This window comes from Mauremys reevesii, linkage group 22 (genome assembly GCF_016161935.1).
Source record: "Mauremys reevesii isolate NIE-2019 linkage group 22, ASM1616193v1, whole genome shotgun sequence".
NCBI lineage: Eukaryota > Metazoa > Chordata > Testudines > Geoemydidae > Mauremys > Mauremys reevesii.
The window spans coordinates 11903687-11929248 of record NC_052644.1 but is presented as its reverse complement, the minus strand read 5'-3'; the positions used below and the strand labels follow the sequence as shown (position 1 = coordinate 11929248).

Here is a 25562-nt window from a genome sequence, read left to right as displayed (position 1 = left end):
CCCGCCGTATCAGCGGGTAGCAATCGATTTCTCGGGGATCGATATATCACGTCTTATCTAGACGCGATATATCGATCCCCGAATGTGCTCCTGTCGACTCCGGAACTCCACCAACTCGAACAGCGGTAGCGGAGTCGACATAGGGAGCCGCGGACGTCGATCCCATGCCGTGAGGACGGTAGGTAATTCTATATAAGATACTTCGACTTCAGCTATGTTATTCACGTAGCTGAAGTTGCGTATCTTAGATCGATTTCCCCCCGTAGTGTAGACCAGCCCTCAGTGTTGGAGAGGGAAGCGGCACAAATAGGAGAAGGATGCAGGTATCTCACCTCCCACCACCACCGCCACCACCACTCACACACACTCTCCCCCTGGACTTTCCTGGCTGCACCGAGACCCTTCAACCCCCCACCTGTCCCATTGCCCTTCCCCCGCCTGCAGCTCTGGCTTCTCCCCTCCCCTCCCGCCCCCGCCAGCCACACAAAGGGGAACCCCCAGGCCCCAGTCTCTGTCCCCACCTGGATCCCAGCGGGGCCGGGGGCAGATCCTGGCTGCAGCTGAGAACAGCAGCTTCGCTCCGGCTCGGGCGGCTCCAACGCTGTTGGCAGCACATGGACAACCAGGGAGCAGCTGCTCAGTCTGGGCTCCCACGTCACAATGTGCCAGAGCCCCGCCCCCAGGAGCTGCCCCGCCCCCGGGCTGTGCCGGAGCCCTGCCCCCAGGAACTGCCCCGCCCCCGGGCTGTGTGAGAGCCACACCCCCATGAGCTGCCCCGCCCCTGGTCTATGCCAGAACCCCACCCCCAGTAGCTGCCCTATGTTGGGTGTGTGGGCTATGTTCAACTGCCTCCTTCTTCGCAGCACCCACCGCTCCCAGCTGCTCCCTTCCTGTGTCTGCAAACACCACCCCGGGGCAGGCTGCAGCGCTCGCTGGGGCTGATTCCAGTGGCTGAAGTTGCCTCCATCTCTGCTCACCTGCGGGGTAGGGATGAAGAGAGGAGATGGTCCCAGGGTGTGAAAGCAAAATTAGGGGGCAGGGAAAGAAGAACTGTTTGGAAAGGTGGGTTTTTTGCAGGGGGGTTGTGATCCAGATGGAGTCAGAAGAAGTTGGGCAGCAGAGGCTCAGGGAAATTGAGGGGAACCCCCTGGATGTCCCAGTGTTGGCCAGGGATTGTACAGCACCTTGCGCAATATAGGGTCCCGATCTCAGTCATGGACTGTGCAGCAACTGGGAGCCCTGATGTCTGTTTCCTGATCACAGGCACTGGGAATGGAGAGAGGGAAACCTTCAGCACCTGAAGGGTTAATGCAGCACTGTGTGCAATCCCCACTGGGTGGTGCTGCTGCTCTTATGAGGGGTTGTCTTAGTAGACAAACAGCACAAGCCCAGTCCCACATGGTCTAGTGGTCAGGATTCCTGTTTTTTTTTTCCCCCAGGTGGCCTGGGTTCAATTCCCAGTGTGGCAATAATGCAGAACTTTTGCTCAGAGGGAAGGAAGGGATCCTGGAAGCAGGGCATTTGAACAGTGTTGGGAGGGGATCCCAGAAGTGGGAGTGGGGGGCTGAGGTCTGAGGGGAGATCAGGGAAGGATCCCAGCATTGTGGGAAGTGGACAGCATGGAGAGTCCAGGCCTGGCATGGGGACTGGAAAGAGTGACCCTGTCCTTCTAAACTCACCACCGGCAGGCTAGGAAGAATTATCTATTTGTTGGTAAATGTCAATTTCTGTGTAAACACACAACCCAATGGCAAAATATTTCCATCTATACTAATCTAAATTGACAGATGGGCAAAGTAAGAAACATGCTGCTTGAGAACTTATCCTGTTCTAATCCTATGGGGTCCCTTCTGCCTTAGGCACCACCATGTGGGCGTTTCATTTCCCTCCCCATTTTCACACAGAGACACAATTTCCTTTGCATGGATCCATGAACAGCAAAATCTTCCTGTGTCGCTTGTCTGAGCCAGGGCATTCAATTCCACTGAAACCTTCTCTCCTGCAATGGCAATGGTCAGACAGAGGGGACGTGAACACTTTTCCCTGGGCACTTTTCCTCTTTCTTCATGCTGCTGTTGTTATTCCATGAATTATCAAGGATGGAATAAAAAGCTGAGTTTACTCCAAGGTGAGGAAAGAAAGGAGCCACCAAGACTATAAAATTACAGTGCAGACAGATGGGCTTGAACCCAACCTCTGAGGCCCCACAAGGGGTGAGAGTTTCTGAACCCAGGCTTCAGTGTGAACACAAATATCTGCACCAGTTTTTAGCCCCCACAGCTTTAGCTCCATGAGCCTAAGTCAGATGACCCAGGCCAGCCATGCTGCCATCCTTCTCCCACATCCTTATCCCAGGAGAGATGGACTCTAAGGGTATGTCTCCACTACAACGTCAGCCCAGGTGTGGCACGATCTGCTCAAAGCAGCACCTTGGAAGCCCCATATTCACCACTCTCATAGAATGATGATATGGTTTGTACAAAGTCTGACTTGTGAGGATGGACACTGCTTGACTCACATCCTAGCAAAAGAGCTTTCTAGGAAATTGGAAGAAACTATGAAAGAGGGGAAGAGACATCATGATTTGGCCTCTCTCCCCCACAACTCAATAGCTGGAGGACATAATGAAATAATTCAGAAATCTGAAGAAAATATTAATAATACATTCAAATCAAAGTCCCCAAATAGACTAGTATTGGTTTTTCAGCAGAAAAAATTTAATTTGGGAGATTTTGTTTTCTCAGTCAGTTTTTTTTCTGCCAAGGGAAGCAGAAAGAAAATGTTTGAGTTGCTTCCTTCAGAACAACTTGGCCCTAGACACTCTAGCTGTGGGTCACTGTCGTGGCCTTGCTGAGGTGGGGGCATTTTAATAATTTGGGTACGTCCCAGGGTGTTTGGGGGAGATTATGAGGATGTCACCTTTTGAGATAAAAACTAAGAAATACAGGACTAGAAAATATTTTTTTAGAAATCTGGAATTTAGACATTTTATTTAAAGCCAGGGGGGAGGGATAGCTCAGTGGTTTGAGCATTGGCCTCCTAAACCCAGAGTTGTGAGTTTAATCCTTGAGGAGACCACCCAGGGATCTGGGGCAAAAATTGGTCCTGCTAGTGAAGGCAGGGGGCTGGACTCAATGACCTTTCAAGGTCCCTTCCAGTTCTAGGAGATAGGTATATTTCCAATTATTACCTTTAGGGTGGAATGAGTTTCTGCAAAGGTTTTTGTTTGCAAGAAGCAACATTATTTGATCTGCCTTTGTACCAAAGGGGAGATGGTTGTCTATAAAGGAGGGTTGAAGAATAAATGCATCTGATGAGGATGGGAGTTGAACCCCTGCATGCAGAGAACAACAAATTAGCAGCCCATCACCTTAACCATGCAGCCACCTCACTTGAGCTGTCAAGAATGGGACAGGAGGAAAAAGCTAAGGCCAACAGAGATAGGGACAATATGAAGTTTTTAAATACTAAGCGGAAGCAGGGGCTGAATGAGCTCCCCCCTCACATCTAGTGAGGAGCTGGGGGAAAGACTTCAGGAACAGACCATGTTTGCATAGACACACCTACTCTGCCTAGGTATGCAGCATGATGGGGCCACTTCCCCAAAATGACCAGTTTTGGATGGTGTTGGATTACACATCACTTTAGCATTGAGTGAAAAGAAATGTTATTATCCTTCCTTTATGAGTGAAGGGCAGCAGAACATACCTAGTCCGTCCTGATGATGGGATAGGTGGGTGAGGAATAGCTTTTATTGGACTGCAGAGAAGTGATTGAGGATGTCACCCTAAACCAGTGGTCCCCAAACATTTCACACTGTGCCCTCTTAGCCATGTCTGTGGCCCCGCGCAAGCCACGGTTGAGAACCAGGGCTGGGAGTGGGGCCGCTGCTTGCTGGGGAGAGGGGTGCAGACAGGGGTAAGGGAGACAAGGCTGGGCCGGGAGCCAGAGGCCCAGGCTGAGAGTGGGGTTGGGGAAGAGCTGGGACAGAGTGGGGCTGAGTGTTGCTCCCTCCATGGGGGCTGGCTCGGGCCTGAGGTGCCCCCATGAATGTTCCTCTGTGCCTCCCTAGGAGTCATGCCCCACATTTTGGGGACCACTGAACCCTACTCACTAAGCAGGGGCTAGTGATGCCAAAGCCCAGGGAAAGAGAGAACAAGGGCAGCGGCCCTGGCACTGAAACCATGGCCCCGAACCCCCTTCTGCCTGCAGCTCTGCCCTCTTTCACCCCTTCCACGCCTTCCACCCACGGCCACATCCACTGGTCACCTCTGTTCCACCCCTTCCCCACTGGCCCAACCCTGCTCAGTCATTTACTCCCCCCTCCCTCCTGCCGCTGCAGCCCTGAGACCAGAGAAGCTCTATGTCCCCGCTGCAGCCCCTGGGCCATAGCGAGGACTGGGAGCTCCTCCAGCCCTGGGGCCAACAAGGGGGAGACTTTTCCAGGAGCCCCAAATCAGCCGGAGCACTCGGGCGCCATGCGGCAGTGCAAAGGTGCGCGCTGCAGATGTCGTGTAAGACACTGCTTCCTGGGGGGTGTTATACAGACAAAACTACACAGGATCATTTTAGGGGGCAAGACAAAGATGCCACATTTATAATGGTAACACAATTTGATCTATAACTACTAGCAAATACCTTAATACTTATACACATACACACACACCCTAACTGTTCTGCAGCTGCTGGATAGTTACCAGTCCTGACTGTAGCTTGAGTTCATGGCTTGAGTTCACAGCTTGGGATCGTAGTTCGTGGCAGCTAACTGGTCAGGAAAGCTGGGCACGAGGAGGCGCCGGGTCTCTGTCGGGCGCGCACCGATGCCCCTTGATGTTGATAGCAGAACGTTACCCAAAGTCTCTCATCTCACCCATCTTTTTTATAGGCTTTTAGTTTGGATTCAAAGTCTATAGGTCTTGTTGCCTCTGGGTTTGGTGATTGATCACCCGTCAATTGCAGGCGTGACTTTCAGTCCCGGACCTGGCTTTGATCTTCCTTCTGTTGTTCTTTTGTCCTTTTCTTTTTAGGGTGGATGTTTCTTACTTTGTTTAGGGCTGTTGTCTGCATCTTCAGCCATTGGTATTTGAGCTTTATTTAATCAGGACAGGCTGGCGCTGGAGGTTGATTCTATCCCCATACATACCTCATTCACATATCTAAACTAAACTAATAAGATTATAGCAGGGCTTGCAAAAATGAAGGCTGCTGCAGCAACAAGCCTTCCACAAAATGAAGTAAGTGTTTTAAAATGGGGTTTGAATTACAATAGTGAACAGAAGTTACAATGTAGGCAAAATGGAATAAGCGTTAGGCAAGTGTGATGAAATGGTGAACAGAAATTACAATGATAAAGTGAACAATTAAAACAACTTCATTCACATCAGTTCTAGCTCCCAGATTATCCCTGCTTGTACCCGGTGGAGGAACATTGTGGGGGGAGGGGCAAGTGGTGACACAAAGATACAGCTCACCCATAGAAGGTTGGGGGAAGCGAGGAGCAACACTATGTGCCCCATCCATCCTGGTCACTTTCCCCACCTGGCCTGTGCTGTGAGGGGAGCATCAGAAGCTGCTGCTCTCTGCCCTCCCCTTATGCAGCCCGGCTCAGGAAAGTGACCTGGATGCAGGGAGCTCGGATGCTGTCGCTTCTCGCTGCCCCGCAGCCCCTAGGGGTGCCCGGAGGAGCAGCGTTCCAAGGAGGAGCGGGGGGCAGCAATGCCAGCTGCTCCATGCACACAGGTCAGTGTCCCCACATGGACGCAGGAGGGGGCACAAAGGTTTCTGTGATGCCTATTCTATCAATATCTTCACTTAATACCAGGCACTCAAATTCACCCATTTTAGTACTTAGACATCTAGCATTTGTATTTAAGCACTTATAACGTGTCCCATTTTAGCTGTCTGCTATTACGTAACGTAACTGAGGGAGACTCTTTTTCATTTCACTGTTTCTCATCAGATCCTACCTATACATTATAATCTTCCATCCTCTCCTCCTTACCAGGATATAGAGAATCCCTGTGAATAGTTCCTCTCCTAATGGATGTCTCTGTCTGAACCCTGTGTACCTCAGCACCTGTCGGCTTTCTCCCAGCTCTGAGGCTGTGTCTACACTGCGCACCTTACCACGGTGCAACTGTGCCACTCTAACCGTCCCATTGTAAGGTGCGCTGTGTGGCCACTCCTTATCACTGGGAGAGAGCCCCCTCCCCCAGCAACAAAAACAAACCACCTCCAACGAGGGGCAGTAGCTTCATCACCGGGAGCACGGCTCCACCTACGAAGCACTGTTCACACTGCTGTTTTTCATGGCTCAAAGTTTGGCATTCTGGGAGTGTTTTTTCTCACCCCGAGAGACAAAAAATTTAGCAACAAAAGCCTAAGTTTAAAAAAACTCCTCTACAACCTATTTAATTTTACCTTTATACAACCTTTATACTGCCTCCAGTTTTGGTGTCCTCGTTTGAAAAAGATGTTGTGAAATTGGAGCTGGGGCAGCAAAGAGCCACCAAATGTTCTGAGGGCTGGAGAAAAATGCCTTCTAGTGAGCTATTGAAAGAGCTCAACCTGTTTGGCTTATCAAAAGAAGATTGAAAGGTGACTTCATTGAAGTGTTGAAGTGCCTTAATGGAGAGAGAAGATTGGGTATTAAAGGGCCCTTTAATGTAGCAGAGAAAGGCATAACAAGACCCAATGGCTGAAAGGTGAAAAAAGACAAATTCATATTACAACTAAGGCACAAATATTCAACAGCGAGGATGATTCACCAAAGGAACAAGCTACCAAGGAAAGTGGTGGATTCTCCATCTCCTGATGTCATTTACTGAAGACTAGATGCCTTTCTGGAATGTGTTTGCCCCAAAAGTAGCTCTTGTGTCATACAGGAGGCCTGTGATACACAGAGGGTCAGATTAGATGCTCTAATGGTCTCTTCTGGCCATAAAGTCGACTAATTTCTGAAAAACTGAGTGTAGCATTGGGAGCAGCGTCTGATGTTTTACTCTCTAGCCGGCTTGCTTCCTAGAATGAATGCTCCTTGAGTGGGGTGATCCACAGGGAGTAGCTCAAAGCTACAAAGTGCCCGGCCAGGGGCAGGACATTGGCACAGCAAGGGAGGGGGTGTGGCAGTGACATCACAAAGGTCTTTTGCACGACCTCAGACTATTGGTCAAAGGTGGTGGTGAGGTGGTGACCTCACAGAGAGATGCTGACATCAGCCAGACAGTACAGGGGCGAGGGGCCAGGGAAACCTCAGAGACCCTGTGGCTTTGCTTCAGCAAGTCTCCTTCTCCAGGTCTCTCTTTGAGGACTGCGAGAGTATTTGGGTTCACGTATGTGAGCGCCAGGAGGAACCTCTTTCGAATTTTCTCCTTCCCTTTTAGTGATTTTACTACAAAACAGATGTCCCTGTTTAGAAGGTAAGAGCCTCCTCGAGGTTTGAAACCTGTTCAGTCTGATCCATCTGGTGACAGTTGAATTCTAGGCATGGAAAACACGAGCTTAAGGAGGCAGAATTTTATTCTGCACCTGGGATTTTTTCCCTTAGAATCATTGGGGACATTGGGGTTTGTCCTTTTTGTTTCACCTTTTTCTCCATCCCTCCCTCTACTTTCTCTTCGTCTCTTGCTTCTTTTGTCCTTTCTGTGTGTGTGTGTGCGCGCGCGCGCGCGAGCACACGGTCTGCAGCTCCCACTGTGGGAGATCTACCCAAAAATGTGGGGCTGAAATAGTGCCCTGGCACCAAACATATTTGTGGGTCCCTGTGTAGTCACTGTGGGCTCCGTGTGTGGGCCTGTTGGGGCAGTGCCATTGGTGTCATCGTATACCCGCTACTGAACCTCAGAGACATTTTTCATTTTGATCACACACCTCTACATGACTATATGAATTGCCATACACAGCTCCCTCAGCCCCCGGGTTTTCTTATTGAGCTGTACACCCATGTGGGTTTACCAGTGTCCACAGGGAGTAGAACTTTCATAGTGATCAAGGAAACTCCACAGATTTACCTCCTTCCTCATTCAGACCTTCTCTAGCCATGTCTCCAGTACCCCCCATGTCACCAGTCACTGCATGTGGTCCTAGTCTCAGCTCAAAGTTCTAAAGCCAGCAGATACCTGATCAATTCTGACAGATCCCTCCCTCAGCACCCATCCTGCCATGTGAGCAAGCCACCTGCAAACACCATTTCCCCAAAGCGAGGACTTAGCCCTTGGGAATCTGAAGACACCAGACTCTCTCCCTCTGCTCCCATCTACATGCTAGTCTGCTACCTGGTCACCACCACCTCTCCCCATACGTGTTTCCTTTCTACTTTGGACATGCTCCCCATCCAGCTGGAAGCTCCCTCTGCAAGCCTGACCTGCTTCCTCCTTCCCTGCTCCCCTTGACATTCCTTTCCTACTGGTGACCTCTGTTCCTTGAGATTAACTCCAGTGTCTTTAGCTGCTCTAGCTTAATGGCCCCCAGTAGTCACAGAGCCACCTGCAGCTTCTCTAGCTACAGCCATGGGGCCAATTGCCAGAGGCCAGCCTTAGCCAGCTGCAGCTACTAGCTGCAGGAGGGGCGGCAATGCTAAGGCTGAGCATGCTTGAACCTTGCAACAGCTGCACTAGGGACTCTAAATCCCCAGCGCTGACCCTAGGCAGCTGCAGACTCTGGAGTCAGGCATTTCCCTCCTCTAGGCCATGGCTTTAAATACCTGAGATTCCCATCACCGGCAGCAGAGGCCACCAATTCCCACGCACCCCTCAGCCAGTACCTAGTCATGCAGAAAGTGCAGCCTGGATGATTTTGGAGGCTGGGGTGCCAGGAGGTTCCCGTCCCTGAGCAGCAGCTCTGCAACAAGCTCACATGCCCCCCCTCTGCTGTGAGACCAGGACCCTGTGAAGACAGTGGAGTTACCCTGTGTATAATCATTCTATCCAAAGCCTGTTGAAGTGAGTGGGAGTCTTTTCATTGTCTTTAATGGGCTGTGTATAGAAGCCCCATTCTAGACTCTCGGAGCAAAGTGCATTCTATGCGGCACTGGTTTACTAGTGTAACAGAAAGGTCTCACATTACCTAATGAATAAGCAACATCTCCTACAGCACCTAACTTTTTCTGAGACGCTTCCCACCCAATTACTAAATGTGAACCTGCTTTGCTTACAAGGGCTGAACATATCAGGTGGGATGGTCACAAAAGCAAGGCACTTCTGAATTCAGCAGGGATTTTGGATGTGCACAGAACACAGACAGGACTGGTTCCCGCATGGTTACAGAACTGCAGTAAAGTGGAACAATTTTCAGCTTGTGTGATTGGAAGATATCTGGATCCATCTTCTAAGACTGTCCTACATAAATGAGGAAAAGTTGAGATGCCTTTATTATTCTTTTGTTCCATTCTTTGTTCCTATGGGGAATTTGCCAGTGGTTTTGAGCATTGGCCTGCTAAACCCAGGGTTGTGAGCTCAATCCTTGAGGGGGCGATTTGGGGATTGGTCCTGCTTTGACCAGGGGGTTGGACTAGATGATCTCCTGAGGTCCCTTCCAACCCTAATAATCTATGATTCTATGATCACTGTCTTCCTTTTAAACAAACAAAATTAAAAAAAAAAAAAGGGTAATGGCTGTTGAAAATAGCAATTCCAGCCCTAGTTAGCACTGGGAAGACCCCAGCATTTGTTGCTCAATTTTATCCTACTTTTTCTACAGCAAATTACAGTGGATCAGCATATTTGATTTGGGAAGAATGAAGTAACAGCTGCCCAAATTGAGCTTGAGCTCTCCTGAATTTAAGGGTGTTCAGATCTGGAAGGCAGGTGCTAGATTCCCTTTCTGAATATAAGATAAATCTGGAAAGGAAAAGTCAATTTCTATTTTCATGGCTTACAAGTGAAAATCCTCCTGTACTGTATTTGAAGCTGCCCAGGTCCTCTAGTAGAGCCTCCCCTCCCTTACTTATCATTTTAACTTCTGGTGGGATCCACATACCTCCCTTGCCAGGCTTCAGATAGAGGGGTGCACTGTCCATTTAGTCCACCCAGTTCCTTCTTTGGGGGCTGCCAGGAGAGGTCACACCAGCATCCCTAAGCCAGTCTGGGGAAGTCTTCTGAGGGTGCTATCTGGGCCAAAGCTTTCTACTCCTTGGGCCCACTTGTTCCCTTTTCACAGTGCCACCCCCTTCTAGCAGCCAGCTCTCCATTCACAGCAAGCTGCAGCACATGGAGTCTCACAGCTTCCCCCCCTCCCTTTCCTGTGGATACTGCTCTTGTGTGGATTGGTGCAGGCTGAGGTTGATGGTGGGATGGAAATTGTTGAAATCACGGTGGAATTCCTCAAGGGCTTCTTTTCCATGGGTCCAGATGATGATGTCATCAGTGTAATGCAAGTAGAGATGGGGCATTACGGGACAAGAGCTGAGGAAGCGTTGTTCTAAGTCAGCCATAAAAATGTTGGCATACTGTGGGGCCATGCGAGTACCCATAGCAGTGCTGCTGACATGAAGGTACACCTTGTCCCCAAATGTGAAATAGTTATGGGTGAGGACAAAGTCACAAAGTTCAGACACCAGGTTTGCCAGGACTAATTGGTGAGGGTATACTCTCAAGCCTACCCAGGAAAAGGGATGTAGGGACTTGGGGGGGAAATTAGTCTCAAGGCTGCCCAGGAAAGGATGGGTTAGGGACTTGGGAGATATTTGGGGAAAGGCAGAGTTCCAAGTGGCTCTCCCCTAAGATTTGGAATACACATAGTGGTGGCAGCTTACTATTAACCTAAGCTGGTAAATAAACTTAGGGGGTCTTTCATTCAGGTCCCCACATCTGTACCCTAAAGTTCAGAGTGGGGAGGGAACCTTGATGGGGGAAAACGGATTCCCCACTTGTTGCTTGTGCACTGTCCTCCTCTAAAAAGTAATTCTCCCTGCTCCGTGCAACTCCCAATTTGCACATGTCCATGGACAGTGGTGGGGTAGTGGTGGCACCACCCCCCAAAATTGCATGCAGTTCACAGTAGAAGCAGCATGTATGGGGCTGTGACTCAGAGAGCCCATTCACCTCCCTGGCTTTTTGATACGCTTGCTTGAGCTCCTTGATTTTTACATGATACTGCTCTGTGTCCCTGGAGTAGCCTCATTCCGTCATGGCCCTGGAGACTTTAGCGTACATACACCTCTACCCCGATATAACGCAACACAATAGAACACAAATTCGGATATAATGTGGTAAAGCAGTGCTTCAGGGCAGTGCTTCAGGGCGGGTGGGGCTGCACATTCCGGTGGATCAAAGCAAGTTCAGTATAACACAGTTTCACCTATAACGCAGTAAGATTTTTTGGCTCCTGAGGACAGCGTTATATCGGGGTAGAGGTGTATTTGTGGTTTTTTTTTTTTAACGTAGTTCTCCCATAACAAATTCATCTCCCCAACATGCGATGAGATCCAGTACCTCCCGTTCAGATCATGCTGGAGCTCATCTGTGAATCCAGGACTGTGTGGTCTCTCATGATGATGGACTCTGCATGGTCGCCTGTGATGGTGGACTGTCCTGATGGTCACCTGTGCTGATGAACTCACTACAGTGGCCAAACAGGAAATGAAATTCAAAAGTTCCCGGGGTTTTTACTGCCTACCTGGCAAGTGCATCGGAGTTGAGAGTGTTATCCAGAGTGCTCACAAGGGAGCATTCTGGGATAGCTCCCGGATGCCAATAGTGTCGAATTGCGTCCACAGTACCTCTAATCCGGAACTGCAATCTCGATTTTAGCACTACTCCACTTGCCAAGGTGGAGTATAGAAACTGGATTAAAGAGCCCTTTAAATTGAAAAAAACGATTTGGGCATGTGGATGGGATCAGTTTTATTTCAAATTAACTCAGCTAATTCCGAAATAACTGCATACTGTAGACCAGCCCTAAGGCTATGTCTACACTTCAAACACTGGAAGTATTCTTCTGACAACCCAACCCAACCCTGTCTACACTGGGGCTCACATTAACTACTTCTCTGTGGAGCAGATTTTTCACACCCATGAGAGATGTGGCTATGTCAACATAGCTTTTCATTGTAGATCAGCCTCCAGACGGCTTTTAGATATGAAAGGCAGTGGAGTCCAGACTTTTCCTTGATATTGATGACTGATGACTGCAGCTTTTGTACCTGTTGGATACATCCTATAACAGATGTCATGCCTTTCCTTTGCAAATTAGAGAAGTGGGGATGTCAGTGACCCTTACAGGCTAAGTGGGTAAAAAGTTATACAACTTGTCTCAAGTAGTTTTCCTTTTAATAGAAATTAACTTTGAAGCTAAGCAAAATAAGTTCTATTTGAATATTTGAAATACAAAAAATTTAAATCAATACTGGGCCAATATTCTCTTATACACTCTTTCTCACACACATTCTCCCATCCCAGCCTTTGAAGGGAGGTTTTCTACCAGAACTCCTTACACTATACAGGGTAAATTAAATCAAATTAACTTTTCAAGATTAGCCATGATTTCCTGTATGACTAACAAAACAAAAAACAAGACAACTTTCCGTTTTCCAAAATAATTCAGATTATCAATCAATTGGTCTCTTACTCTTTAACCAAATAACTTCACCTATAATTTCATTTTCATTGGTACCAATAACATATTCAAAGATCACAAATTCTTCTCGTACGTTAGTTTTATTGTAATCCCCATTGCCAACAACTGAACCTTAGCTCAAGTTGTGGTTTGTCCCAACTTGGGTCCCAACCACTTCTGGGAGTTCATATCTCTCTGGCTCTTTTGCCATGTGTGTTGGTGGAAGGGGTTTCCTATAGGGGAATGTTTGCATCATGAGGAAAAATACCTCTCTTGTCACACTTTTAAATCTTTCAAAGTAGGAGGAGATAGAGGAGAAGTGATGTAAATACATAAAACAAGAGAAAACTAAGGTCTAGTCTACACTAAAGACATTTATCAGTATAACTATATTGCTCAGGGGTGTGAAAAATACACACTGGTGAGAAATGTAGTTACACAACCCTCCTCCCCTGTGAGATAACACTACATCAGCAGGAGAGCTTTGCCTGGCAACATAGCCACCGCCGCTTGTGCGGGCTGGACTAATAAAGTTCTTGGGGAGAGATTTTTCCCATTGGCGGAGAGCATCTGTAATAGCAGTGCTACAGCTGCACCAACATCAGCTTAATTGTGTAGCCAGAGCATCAGACACGAAACCTTAGAATCAGGACTCAACATGTGAGTATCCAGAAGTCTGAAATTGGAGCCTGACACATTTGTTGCCTCATTGGTTACCATCATTTCTACAGCCTGGAAGTCCTTGTTACCCACTCAGGCAGCCAGTTTGGGATCCACGGGGAAGGAATGTCCTATGAAGCGCCCTCTTTGGATCCAAACGGTGAAGGATGGTTGTTCTCAATCTAACCCTGGCATCCACTGGAACGGTAATGAGACACACTGAACTAGGAAGTGGAGCTGGACAAAATTTCTTTGGACCCTAAGGTTTTCCCACACTCACTGCTTTCATAGGTTCTCTCCCCCGTGTGGATTTTCTGATGCCTAATAAGGTGCGAACTGCAACTGAAGGTTTTCCCACACTCACGGCATTCATAAGGCCTCTCCCCTGTATGGACTGTCTGATGCCTAATAAGGTGTGAGCTGCGATTGAAGGTTTTCCCACACTCACTGCATTCATAAGGGTTCTCCCCTGTGTGGACTGTCTGATGCCTAATAAGATGTGAACTGCAACTGAAGGTTTTCCCACACTCACTGCAGTCATAGGGCCTCTCGCCTGTGTGGACTGTCTGATGTCTAATGAGATGTGAGCTGCGATTGAAGGTTTTCCCGCACTCACGGCATTCATAGGGCCTCTCCCCTGTGTGGACTGTCTGATGCCTAATAAGATGTGAGCTGGAACTGAAGTTTTTCCCACACTCACAGCATTCAAAGGGCCTCTCCCTTGTGTGGATTCTCTGATGTTCAGAAAGGGCTGAGCTCTTAGTGAAGCATTTTCCACACTCAAGGCATTCAAAGGGCCTCTCCCCTGTGTGGATTCTCTCATGTTTAAAAAGGTTTGAGCTGCTAGTGAAGCATTTCCCACACTCACTGCATTCATAGGGCCTCTCGCCTGTGTGGATTCTCTGATGAACAGAAAGGGCTGATCTTCGAGTGAAGTTTTTCCCACACTCACTGCATGTATTTTCCCTTTTTCCCATGAGGATTTCCTGCTTTGTTGTGGTTTCATTGATGCTCTTCTGAGTTCCCCGACAAGAAATAAATTTACCCATTTTCTCTCCTGGCTGGTTTCCCTGCTCTCTTTCTGGTGTGTGCTGAGTCTCGCATGATTTTGCCTGCTCATGACTCTTCGACACATTTCTTTTTGATCTTTGTGATAATTCTCTGTGTTTATCCACTTGCTCAACATTTTCCTGCTGACAATTCTGCTCCTCTTTCTCACATACCATTGCATCACCTGCTGTGATAGAGACAGAAACCTCAAACAGGGATGGAAAGGGGAAGACCAAACTAAAAAGAGTGCTGGAGGGAGGTCAAATAAAAAATCAAGAACTGAACTCCCTCAAACTCTTCCCCCAAATAGGAGAGGAGGGGATCAATTCAGCCTCCGCATCCCATCCAAATTTGCAGGGGGAAGGGAGGAAGCTAATGCCTGGTGTCTGCTGGATCTATAGGAAGCCATGAACTATATTTACCCTGAGGATCTGACCCCTGCTAGGGACAATAATAAAACGAGTGACCTCCCAAGGGCTTTGTAGGGTGTCCCAGATGTTTCCTTCAGGCACTTACAGATTCTGAGTTGCTTTAATGTTTCCTCCTGTGTGCAGGGAGCTCTCAGGATCTCTCTTTCCTCTGAACCCTGGAGGTCTGGGACCCATGACTCTTCCCCTTGTTTCAGCCGGGAGATCACATCAGGTTGGGAAACTGGAAACCCTGCTCAGATGAAAGAAAATAAAGGAGTTCAGTGGATTTCTTAAGACTTGGTCATAAAAAACATTCTATTAATTTATCTTCGGTGCTTAGCGTGACCTGGTGTGCCTGGGGCAGCCCTCACTTAAAATGCCAACGTCAGGGCAGGCTGAAAAAGGCAGAGCAGATGCTCCTAAAACAGGTGGTTAACACTGAAGTTAAACTCACTGACCAGTCACAAACTGTGCTTCTGATCCCCCACATGGGTTATTGAGCTGAAAAAAGAAATCACACTGCCCCCTTTATTGCATTGCACTTCTCTGACTCCCAGTCAGCACCTAGGTCCGGTACAGTGAGAGGTTATTTAAAAACTCTGCGCAAATAAACAAAATGTTCTTTTGACCCCAAAGGGTCAGCCAAGTTACCAAGTCAGTATGGGTTTGGATCTTACCGAAAATACCATGATGCCAGGCAATACTTTAGCATCTAAATTAAAAGTTTAGATAAGAGAAAGAAAACAAGAAACAGAAAGAAAGTTGTTAAATGGGAAAGCAGTCAGATACGTTCAGAAATCTATATATCAGGTTCTTAGTGGTATTGGTAAGTTGCCAGCTTGGAAGTCTGTTTGGAACACAGCCACAGCTTGGATGGGTCATTCAGTCCTTTGTTCAAGGTTTCAGTTTGCATAGGTGCTGACTTTTGGTTTTGCCAGCGTGTGCCCTGTCCTGGCCCCGCCCCCACTGTATTTCTTCCTGCCCCATCTCCCTAGACTCTCCTGAATGCCTCCTTCTTCCTGCCCCCCTGCCCTAAATGCCTCCCACCTACCGCTCACTCCTTTCCACCCCCTCCCACCGTAAGGACGATGGTTCTTGTGCTGGAGAGGTGCTCTGCCAGTTTTGAGGGGAAGCTATTTTCAGCATATTTATACACTTTCAGTGTACTCATTGAAATTGTGTCTATAATTGGTATCTCCCCTCCCTGATGTTTCCCAGTTCTTGCTCTCTACCTGGATCCCTTTTCCCATCTCTCTTTCTGCTCCCCACCTCCTGGTGCCTCTGTTTAGTGCCCACTCCCACCCATGCACTCAAAGCAGCTCTGTCTCCCCCGAACCCCACCCACTGTGGCCAGCCCGGAAACTGCCCACCCTGAGCCAGAGAGAGAAATTTAATTCAACAGCCCAGCATAGAAATGGCCCATTTATTCATCCTGTTGTATGGCTGCTGTGTTACTCCAGCGCCTCCCAGTCCCCCAGGCTGCAGCCCACCCCCACTTTGAAGCTCGCTCACTGACTCCCTCACACACTCTGCAACTTTTGTGGGCAGGAAGCCCCAGTGGGATCATGGCCAAAGGTGGGGGGGAGGGGTTGCTTCCTCCCCCGGGCTGCAGCAGCACAGCACCCCGAAGGAAGACAAGCTCAGGCATCCCAAGGTGAAGCAGGGCCACATCTCCTGACTTGAGGCTGATGCAGGGGGCTGAATGCAGCACAAGGAATTCCCTGGGAGCTGCAGAGGAGATGGGGGGGTGGATGGATCCAGGAGGATGCAGCTAGAAGCACTGGTGGTGTGTTACCCCCTCCTGTTCCCCCTCTTCCCCCCTATGTGGGGGAATGGATGCAGAGCCCCAAGACCTGGGTCAGAACCGTAGGGCTGGGAGCTCCCAGAGCCCACATGTGAGGAGTCTGGGCACAGGCAGGGTCCGGGCTGGGAAGGGGGGCTGCTCATCTGCACCTGGGGCTAGGGCTGCAGTGAAGCCCCTCTCACCTTTGGCCGTGGCTAGGCGCACCCAGCTGACTGGCTGGAGCACCAGGAGGGTGAAAGCAGCTGGCCTCAGCCCAAGTTCACTCATCAGACACCAGGGCAAACTTTTCTTAAGGGAGCAATGTCTTTTGGTTTGCCCCCCTGCCCAGCACCCAGGCTCTGTCTGTAACTCTAGCGAATAGGTCTGGTCGTGGTAAGGGAGGCAAGGGTCTCGGAAAAGGAGGCGCTAAGTGCCATAGGAAGGTGTTGAGGGATAACATCCAGGGTATTACAAAACCTGCTATTCGCCCTTTGGCTCGTCGTGGGGGAGTGAAGCGTATTTCAGGTCTCCTTTACGAGGAGACTTGCGGGGTGCTGAAGGTGTTTCTGGAGAAGTTGCTCCAGAGGCAGGAAGAGGGATTGAAGATAAAATGCAGATGATGCAGCTGCCCTTTATATTCCTTATGCCATGTGGCTTGTACTTCCTGTGTCCCAAACACAAGCTTCACAGCACATGGCAGGGAAAAGCCTTGGAGGTCTCATTACACAGGCATACCCCGGCATATCTTGCTGACTCAATAGGTGTATCCCCTTGGTCCTTTCCATGGGTTCATTGTACAGCTGATGACCCTGGATGGGCCATCAAACAGGGTAGGCAGTGCTGATGCCAATAGATCTGGGGGTGTCACCCAGATATACAGTCCACAGCCTGGAATACAGATATACCCTACATATCTATATCTCACAATACAAAGGTGATACAAACAAAATGATTGTACTGGAAAATAACATTTTCCCTGACACCTAACATGGCATATCTAGCACAATTTATTGCAATTTTATCATATTGGTATTAATAATAAAGTAATAATAAAATTAAGTGTCTCACAATTCCAGACAGTGTCACACTTAGTAAACCAGTGAATTCCCAGAACCAACTGCCCAGGTCCTTGAAAATGCAGTACACTCCGCTTAGGAGGAATTCAAATACCCACATATCTGCTGGGAACACACACAGACCTGTGTCAGTCTGTAATCCTATGTTCACTCTTCTGGAAAATTATGATCAATTTTGTACACAGTATGGGTTGTGAGGTATCACTTGAAATCGCATAATCTACTGAATATTATCCTCCTGTTAAAATGTGTAGCAACACTGCATGTAAAGTTATGAGGTTTTACTGTATGATATTACAAAAAGTTACAATTCTGGGGAACACCCACAGACCAGTTCCTCAAAGACAGCTGGTCAAACAGCCATTTGCTGGCAGGGGGAAGGTGTGAAGACATTTACATTCCAACACAGGGACACTGGAAGCTCATATCTCCAACAGACAGCCTGTCACCATGACTCAGCTGAGAACTGAAGTTGTTTCTAGTACAAAGGACTAAATTATAAAAAGAGGTGAGGAAAATGCTTGGGACTCTCTCTCTCCCCTCTTTCCCTCTGCCCATGACAAATCCTGAAGAACTGAACTTGGGCGGCAGGGGCAGGTTAGGGGGAGTCCTGGCTGAAAGGAAAACCAGCCTGTCTCAACCTATGTGAAAGAAACATTTGCTTTGAATCCTTTTTAGCTTGTTAACTTAGATGTTAGTTTGAGTTTTATCTTGCATTTCTTGTGTAAACAATTCTGACTTTTATACCTCATTACCCATAATCACTGAATTTTTTTTTTCCAGCAGTTAACAATTTTGTTTTATCTAACCAGTGTGTTTGGATTCAAGTGTGTTGGAAACTCCATTTGGAATGACAAGGTTGGCGCATGTCATTTTCCACTGATGAAATGACAGATTTCATATGAGCTTGCACTGTTCAGTAGTGTGCTGGACAGTGCTGGATGCACATTTCTGGGGGAAGTCTGGGACCAGAGAATTTTCCAGGGTTCTCCGGTGGTGTAGTGTAATTTGTTTGTCACTGACTAGCAGCACTCAGTACTGTGTGGCTGTGAGTGAGTTACATGCTGGAGACTGTGTGTTACCTGCGCAGCAGTGGCTGCTCTCACAGTAAAGCAGTGTAAAAGGCACCCCAGCTTGGGAACTGAGTCACACAGCTGTTCTACACTCCAGATTGCACAGACGCTCAATTTCAAAGACTCTCCTAAAACACAGAGGAAGTAAATCCATGTCCCTGAAATCAAAGACTCCAGACAGAGGGCAAGTGTCCCTGGCACTGCTTCTTGCTGACAGACAGGTCCAGAGACAATGAGAGAGTCCTGGGGAAGCTGGGAACAGTAACCATGGGCTGGTGGGGTTCAGGGGAGAAAGGGAACAGGAAGGGCAGGGATATCACTGACTGCAGGAGCTCAGCAGTTGTAGATGTCAGGATAACACATAGTGCAGCCCATTGGAAAACAATCTCAACTATACATATAAAATTATGGGGTCTAAATTATCTGTTTCCACTCAAGAGAGATTTTGGAGTCACTGTGGATAGTTCTCTGGAAACATCCACTCAACGTGCAGTGGCTGTCAAAAAGCAAACAAAAAGTTGGGAATCATTAAGAAAGGGATAGATAATAAGACAGAAAATATATTGCCTCTCTATAAATCCATGGTACACCCACATCTTGAATACTGCGTGCAGATGTGGTCTCTCCATCTCAAAGAAGATATATTGGAATTGGAAAAGGTTCAGAAAAGGACAAAAAAATGATTAGGGGTATGGAACAACTTCTGTATGAGGTCAGATTAAAAAGACTGGGACGGTTCAGCTTGGAAAAGGGACAAAGGGGGGATATGAGAGAGGTCTATAAAATCATGACTGGCATGGAGAAAGTGAATAAGGAAGTGTTATTTACTCCTCATAACACAAAGACTAAGAATCACCCAATGAAATTAATAGGAAGCAGGTTTAGAACAAACAAAAGGAAGTATTTCTTCACACAACGCACAGTCAACCTGTGGGACTCCTTGCCTGAAGAGGTTGTGAAGGCTAGGACTATAACAGGGTTTCAAAGAGAACTGGATAAATTCATGGAAGTTAGCTCCATTAATAGCTATTAGCCAGGACGGGGAAGGAATGGGTCCTTAGCCTCTGTTTATCAGAGGCAGGTGATGGATGGCAGGAGAGAGATCACTGTTTGGTTCACACACTCTGGGGCACCTGGAGTTGGCCGCTGTCAGTAGACAGGATACTGGCCTAGATGGACCTTTGCTCTGACCCAGTACGGACATTCTTATGTTCTTACGTTAGGCCAGACCTAACTCCCAGTTTTACATGAGCAAAAAGGAGATATTTGACACTGTGCAATACTGCTCCTATGCGCTGTTCCCAAAGTGTTCTGCAGCAGGGGAGGGTCTGTGGCAGTGTGTGTCACTGGCATATTGGGGTGACGCTGAAATAAAGCAGAGTAATGATGGCATGGGGGGGGGGGGGTGGCATGAACCATATCTCTTCATTTCCCCTTCCAAGAACCGAGGGGACAGGAACCCTTACCCAGTGAGGTCACATTCTCATAGTTCTCCTGCATGACATCTCTGTACAGGGCTCTCTGAGCGAGGTCCAGCAGAGCCCACTCTTCCCTGGTGAAATACACAGCCACCTCCTTGAAGGTCACCGGCCCCTGAAAGAGCAAGAGTCCAACACTCAGGACCTGCTGCCCCACTCACACTTTCAATCAAGGTGAAGCTCTGGTGGATGACAGTCAACAGAGTCCCACCCCACACCCGCTCAGAGAATCCTGGAAACACCAGGGTGAGGGGATGAAGAAAGAGCTCCTTGTCTCTCCCAGCAGATCCATCACACACCTACTAGCCACAGACTGATACAGGCGATGGAGCCTCTAGCAGGGTAGGAAGCCCAACACCCTCCTCTTTGTGAGGAGCTGGATATGTAGGGAGGGGAATCTCCCCTAAGTCTGATTGGTGGGTGCCCCCTTCATATCTCTCAGCAGCCAGTGGTTAGTTGGGTCAGGCTCCAGCACCGGGAGTCTGGTCAGTTTTCCTAGCCCCATGTAGCTGGGTTATTTTCTATTCCAGAATTGAGGGCATTTCAACTTCCTAATATCATGGGTCTGCTCCTAGAATCTAGGCCATTTATTAAACAACTCCAAGCAGGTTTGCCACAATCTGTCCTTCTCTCTTTCCCAACCTGTGCATTTCCTGCCCCGCTCCAACCTCCAAACCAGACTGTGCAAATCTTCCCATCTCCGCTATATTTGCTGTCCCTCTCCCTCCAGAAGGGGCCCACCAGCAACCCCACGATAATCCCTACCTGGACTGACTCCTCTGCAGCCATTTCTCTCCTATGTCCCATGGGAGGATGGGATGAGGTTGACTGAAACATGGACATTGTTCTGCAGCCTGCCAGGGCGAGAAGGGCAGTTGTGGGGGTTACAGAACAGGCCTTAGTTAATTTCACATCACGGTTCACCCAGGCTCTTTCCCTGCAGACAGACATCCTAGATTCTCCCATCCTGGGAAAATGCTTGATCTCTTTATTACAGCGTAGACCTGGCCCCTCCTGCCAGGCTAAGCCCACAGAGAGATTGTTAACCTCCTTTCTCCCTCCCCCCATCCCACAGCAAAACCCTGGTCTACACTGGAGGTGGAGGTTGATCTAAGATACACAACTTCAGCTATGAAAATAGCATAGCTGAAGTCGGCTTACTTAGATTGACTAACTGCAGCATCTGACTGCTGCTGCTAACCCATCGACTCCACATTCGCCCCTTGAGGCAGCGGAGTACTGGCATTGATGGGAGAGCGCTACCTGACGATCCAGTGGTAGCATAGTCCTGCCCTTTGTCTCTGAACACAAGGCTAGAAAAGAGCAGAATCAAAAGGAGTCACTGTGGGGGATTCCCTCAGACACTGACCCCATGGCAGCCACACCCCAGCAGGGAACTGGAGTCGGGAACTGGCTTTTCCTCTGTCTGATCCTTGTTTTGTTCACTGGAAAGTAATTCTGCCCAGGGATGCAGCAATACATGTGTCTAGGTGGACTAGAGAGCTGGAAATCTCTCCCAACCACTCATTTCTCCCACAGCCCCTTTCAGTCTCTCCTTCCCCTGTCCTCTCTCCCTGTCCCTCTGGCTGGGAAAGTCCCATTCCTCGGGGTTTTGCTCTCCCCTGGCTGGATTTTCTCCTGGCAATTGCTAATGGGAGGAGAAATGGGAGAGGGGAAGGGCTGTTTTTGCAGAGTCACTTTCTTGCCAGTCCCCAGCACATTCTCTGAGGTGTGTCTGTTACCTGGAGTCTGTGGGTCAGAATTTGTATTAACAGAGCCCAGGTCTGCTAGTACCAGCTGGAGAAAAATCATCCCCTGGGCCAGGCAGAGAAGCAGCTTTAATTCAGGTCACTTCCCAGCACAGAACCCCACTGGGGGAGCAGCAGCTACTAAGCCAGGTCTCCCAGGTCACAATGGAGGCTGCAGCGTCTGACCCAGGAAGCTGAACCCCAATATCCTGAGCAGAGAGGGACAGAGCGATTGAGCAGCTTCCCTCCATTAGCTCTCTGGGGAGAGCAGCTAATGAGAGCCCCTCCTCACAGGGAAAATCTCATTTGCCCCACTGTCCATCTGGAGTCACTCCTTGTCTTTCCAGTGACTCTGGATTAACATTTCTCTCAATGAATCCAGATTTCAGAAAGAAGGAGTCCAGAATGCTGTGGAAGATAGTGCCATAGTGTGGCAGCGGTAAACCCCTTCCCACTTCCCTCACCCCCCAGATCTAGGACAAGGAATTGGCACAGGAATTTTCCCTATGAAACTGGAAGTTCCTGCAGTTTTCAAGAGAGGAGAAAAGCAAAATCTGTCATTTCCGCTCACAGTATTTGATAAGTGGATAGAAAGTTATCATGGTAACTGGGCCTGGCTGGGGAATGCTGGGCAGTGCTTGGAGCCAGGATTCTGGCACAAGCTGATGAGATAGAAGGAACATGGTTAATAGCAGCCCCCAGAGCCTCTATCCAGGGGTCTCTAAACACCCTCAGTAACCAGAACCCCCAGCCAGGGTCCTACCAGATATTCCCTAGGACCTAACCCCCAGAATCCCTGGCCAGAGCCCCGAGATACCTCTCAGAGCCCCACTGGCCAGAGAACCCCCACCAGATCTTCACTGCCAGGCTGGGAATCCCAAAGGGTTCCCCCCACCAAGAGCCCCCACCAGCCAGGGACCCCAATTAGGAACTCACTGCCTGCCTGGGATTCCCCCACTGCCTGCCTAGGACCCCCGCCTTCCCTTCAGCAGAAAGGTAAGACATGTCCATGCCCTGTCACTAGCAAATAATGGTCACCATGGATCCACCCCAAGGTGGCTACATCTTAGCACTGTGGGAATCAACCCCTCACAGAGACCGTTTGTCATGGGGTTTGGGATACTTCTGGACCCACACTGCACTCAGAGTGACCTCCTTATCCTGTGCCAGCTGGAGAAAAGAAAAGGGTCCAGTCAACTCTCCTGTTACCAGCTGGGAACCACTGATCCCCCAAACAGGGGGAGGCCTCTGGATTTGATGGGTATTAAATATGTGGCTGGTTGCTCATCAGCAAACATTTTAACAGAGGGAAAAGAGGGAACAAATGATTCTCAAAGGAGAGGGGAAAGATGATCAATGGGCAATTTAACCCCCTGCAACATCCAGGATGGACAATGACTCAGTGCAACAGGTTCCCTTGAAGGAAGAAGTTGCTGGGAGTTAGAAACATGGGGAACAGCCCCAAACATGAAAAGATTTTTAATTGATATTTGATAATGACGTAAAAAGAGGGAAATCCTGAGGTTTGAGATTAATGTTCAGAAATGAAAGAGAAAGAGTGGAAATCTGAGCAATTTTGGATCCATTTTTGCCAATTATAGGGAGGAAAGTGTAAAATCGGAGGGATTTTATATCAGTTGTTGGTATGAGGTAAAATCTGAGTGTATTTCACTTCAATATTTGATAAATAAATAGAGCAGAAATGGGCAACATTTGCAAACATTTTATATCCCTGCTCAAGAACCTGAAGAAAGGTGTAAAAATACAAAGAAAATCTCAGATCATCATTAGAGAGAGAAGAAAAAAATCTCAGGGGATATTCACATAGACGTAGACAACTAAAGAGAAGTGGGGCAAATGTTTAGAGAATTTTATATCAGTCTTGGAGATTTGCAGGGAAAACATGTCACAAGCTATGCAATTGATAACATGAGAGAAAAATACCAAGATCTGAGGGGGATTTTATGTTGCTATTAAATAAGTAAAGGGAAAAGGGGGAGTGTTTGACTGAATTTTATGAGACTATCCAATAAACAAACACAAAGTGATGGTTCCCGCCACTGCCACCATTTACATGGGCAGCAGGGAGCCCTTTGAGGAGCTGATTTAAGAGGGGGGGGGGCAGGCTGGAAGGCTCTCTAGACAAAGGAAGGGAGCAGCAGGTGATGGGCAGGTGACTGGCAACTGAGAGCTGGGGGAAACTGTGTTGGTAGTTTCGGGGCAGGAAGTGGGATTGGGAAACTGGGGTCTGGGCAGTCCACATGGGGAACATATGCTCTTCCCATCCCCACCCTGGCAGAGAACGGGCATCTCATCCCATCCCCACTCCAGGGCAACCATGTTCTGGGGAATGACTCAGGGCAACAATTTCCCATCTAAACAAGGGCAAATGGCTGCAGATAAAATGGGTGGGGAAAACTGCCACATGGGAGAGATTTTAAGTTGACACCTGAGAAGTATGAAGAGACCAGGACAAAATCGGGGGAGATTAGACAGCTGATCATTTGGAGGGAATCTCCCTGGATTTTACAACCACCTGTGCTAATCAGAGAAAAGGGGAAAAACTTGAGAGACTTTGTATGTGGGAGGAAGTGGCACAAACAAGGAAGGATTCAGTGAACTTACCTCCCCCATGGGAATTTCCTGGCTGCACAAAACAGTTCGAATTTCCCACCCCAATGACCTTCCCCTCTGTGCAGCTACGACTCAGCCCACCCCCGCCCCAGGAGTTCAACTCCTGCTCCTCCCCAGCCCTGATTCTGCCCTTGGGCCCCCTCCCAATCCTGCCTCCAGCTGCCTGGACCCCCCGACCAGTCAATTTCCTGCTCAGGCCCTGCCAGCCCCCCGCTCCCTGTTACTCCCATCGCCCCTTTCCAGCCCCCGCCACCAGCGCTCAGCGGAACGTTACAGCGGATACGGGCAGGGGAAGGGCAGCGGCTTCAGCAGCTGTTACTGAGCATGCGCAGTGCCCGGGAGTAGCACATTGCTAGGGGAGCAATTTAATACCCCGCCCCCGCCGGGCCCCAGAATCTGCCCCCCCCCCATCCCAAGGGGCCGGGGCGGATCCTGCTGCAGCTCCACTGGGGCCGAGGCAGCTCCGAGGCTTCTCCCAGGTTCCCCGGGGCAGAGTCACTTCCCCGCCCGGCCCCAGCGCCCCCCCCCCGGAGTCTCTCACTCACCGGGGGCTCCGGGCCGGGGCTGGGGTGGGCAGAGCCCGGGGCTGCCCAGGGGGCGGGGCCCAGCTGGAGAAAGTCCCACCCCGGCCGGGCACGGAGGGGTTAATGCCCCCCCCCAGACCCGGGGAGCAGCAGCTGCTCAGCCCGGGCCCGACTCACACAGAAGCGGCAGCAGCATCCCGGTTCTCCCACCCCCGCCGGAGCTCGCACGGAACATGCGTAATTTCAGCTGCTAAACCCTCCCTTCTCTGGGCAGGAGAGGGCGGAAGCGGCCCCGGGGCAGGCTGGGAAATGTAGTTCCTGACTCTCCGAGTTGCGTTTCCCGTTTCTGGGCATGCGCACATCGGGGGGCGGGGCGGAGTGTGATCAGCTGCTGGGTGAGCGCGGCGCTGCTGCTGCTCTATTGTGACGTGAGAGGCCAGGCGGAGCAGGAGGGTCTGTGCCGGGGAGACCTTCATTAACCCCCCCCGTGCCCGGCCCGGGCCCTGCTCCCGCTGGGGCCGCCCCGGACCCGGCGTCTTGCAGCGCCGGGATCTGCTCCCTGGGGGGCTCGGAG

The 25562-nt window shown here is 49.3% G+C and overlaps 1 protein-coding gene and 1 long non-coding RNA gene across 2 annotated transcripts; both read right to left on the bottom strand.

Annotated features, from left to right (window-relative positions):
* Nucleotides 1-13061: 13061 nt before the first annotated feature.
* Nucleotides 13062-14162, bottom strand: LOC120388906 (zinc finger protein 436-like; the record flags this gene model as incomplete). The annotated part of the gene is made up of 1 exon (XM_039511027.1): nt 13062-14162. A coding segment is annotated over one exon (726 nt), but the record flags the coding sequence as incomplete, so codon positions are not given.
* Nucleotides 14163-20146: 5984 nt separating this feature from the next.
* LOC120388909 lies at nt 20147-25248 on the bottom strand. The gene is made up of 3 exons (XR_005590667.1): nt 25166-25248; nt 20848-20936; nt 20147-20197 (listed from the first exon to the last, which is right to left on the bottom strand). It is a non-coding gene; the product is annotated as an uncharacterized LOC120388909 (long non-coding RNA).
* Nucleotides 25249-25562: the final 314 nt, after the last annotated feature.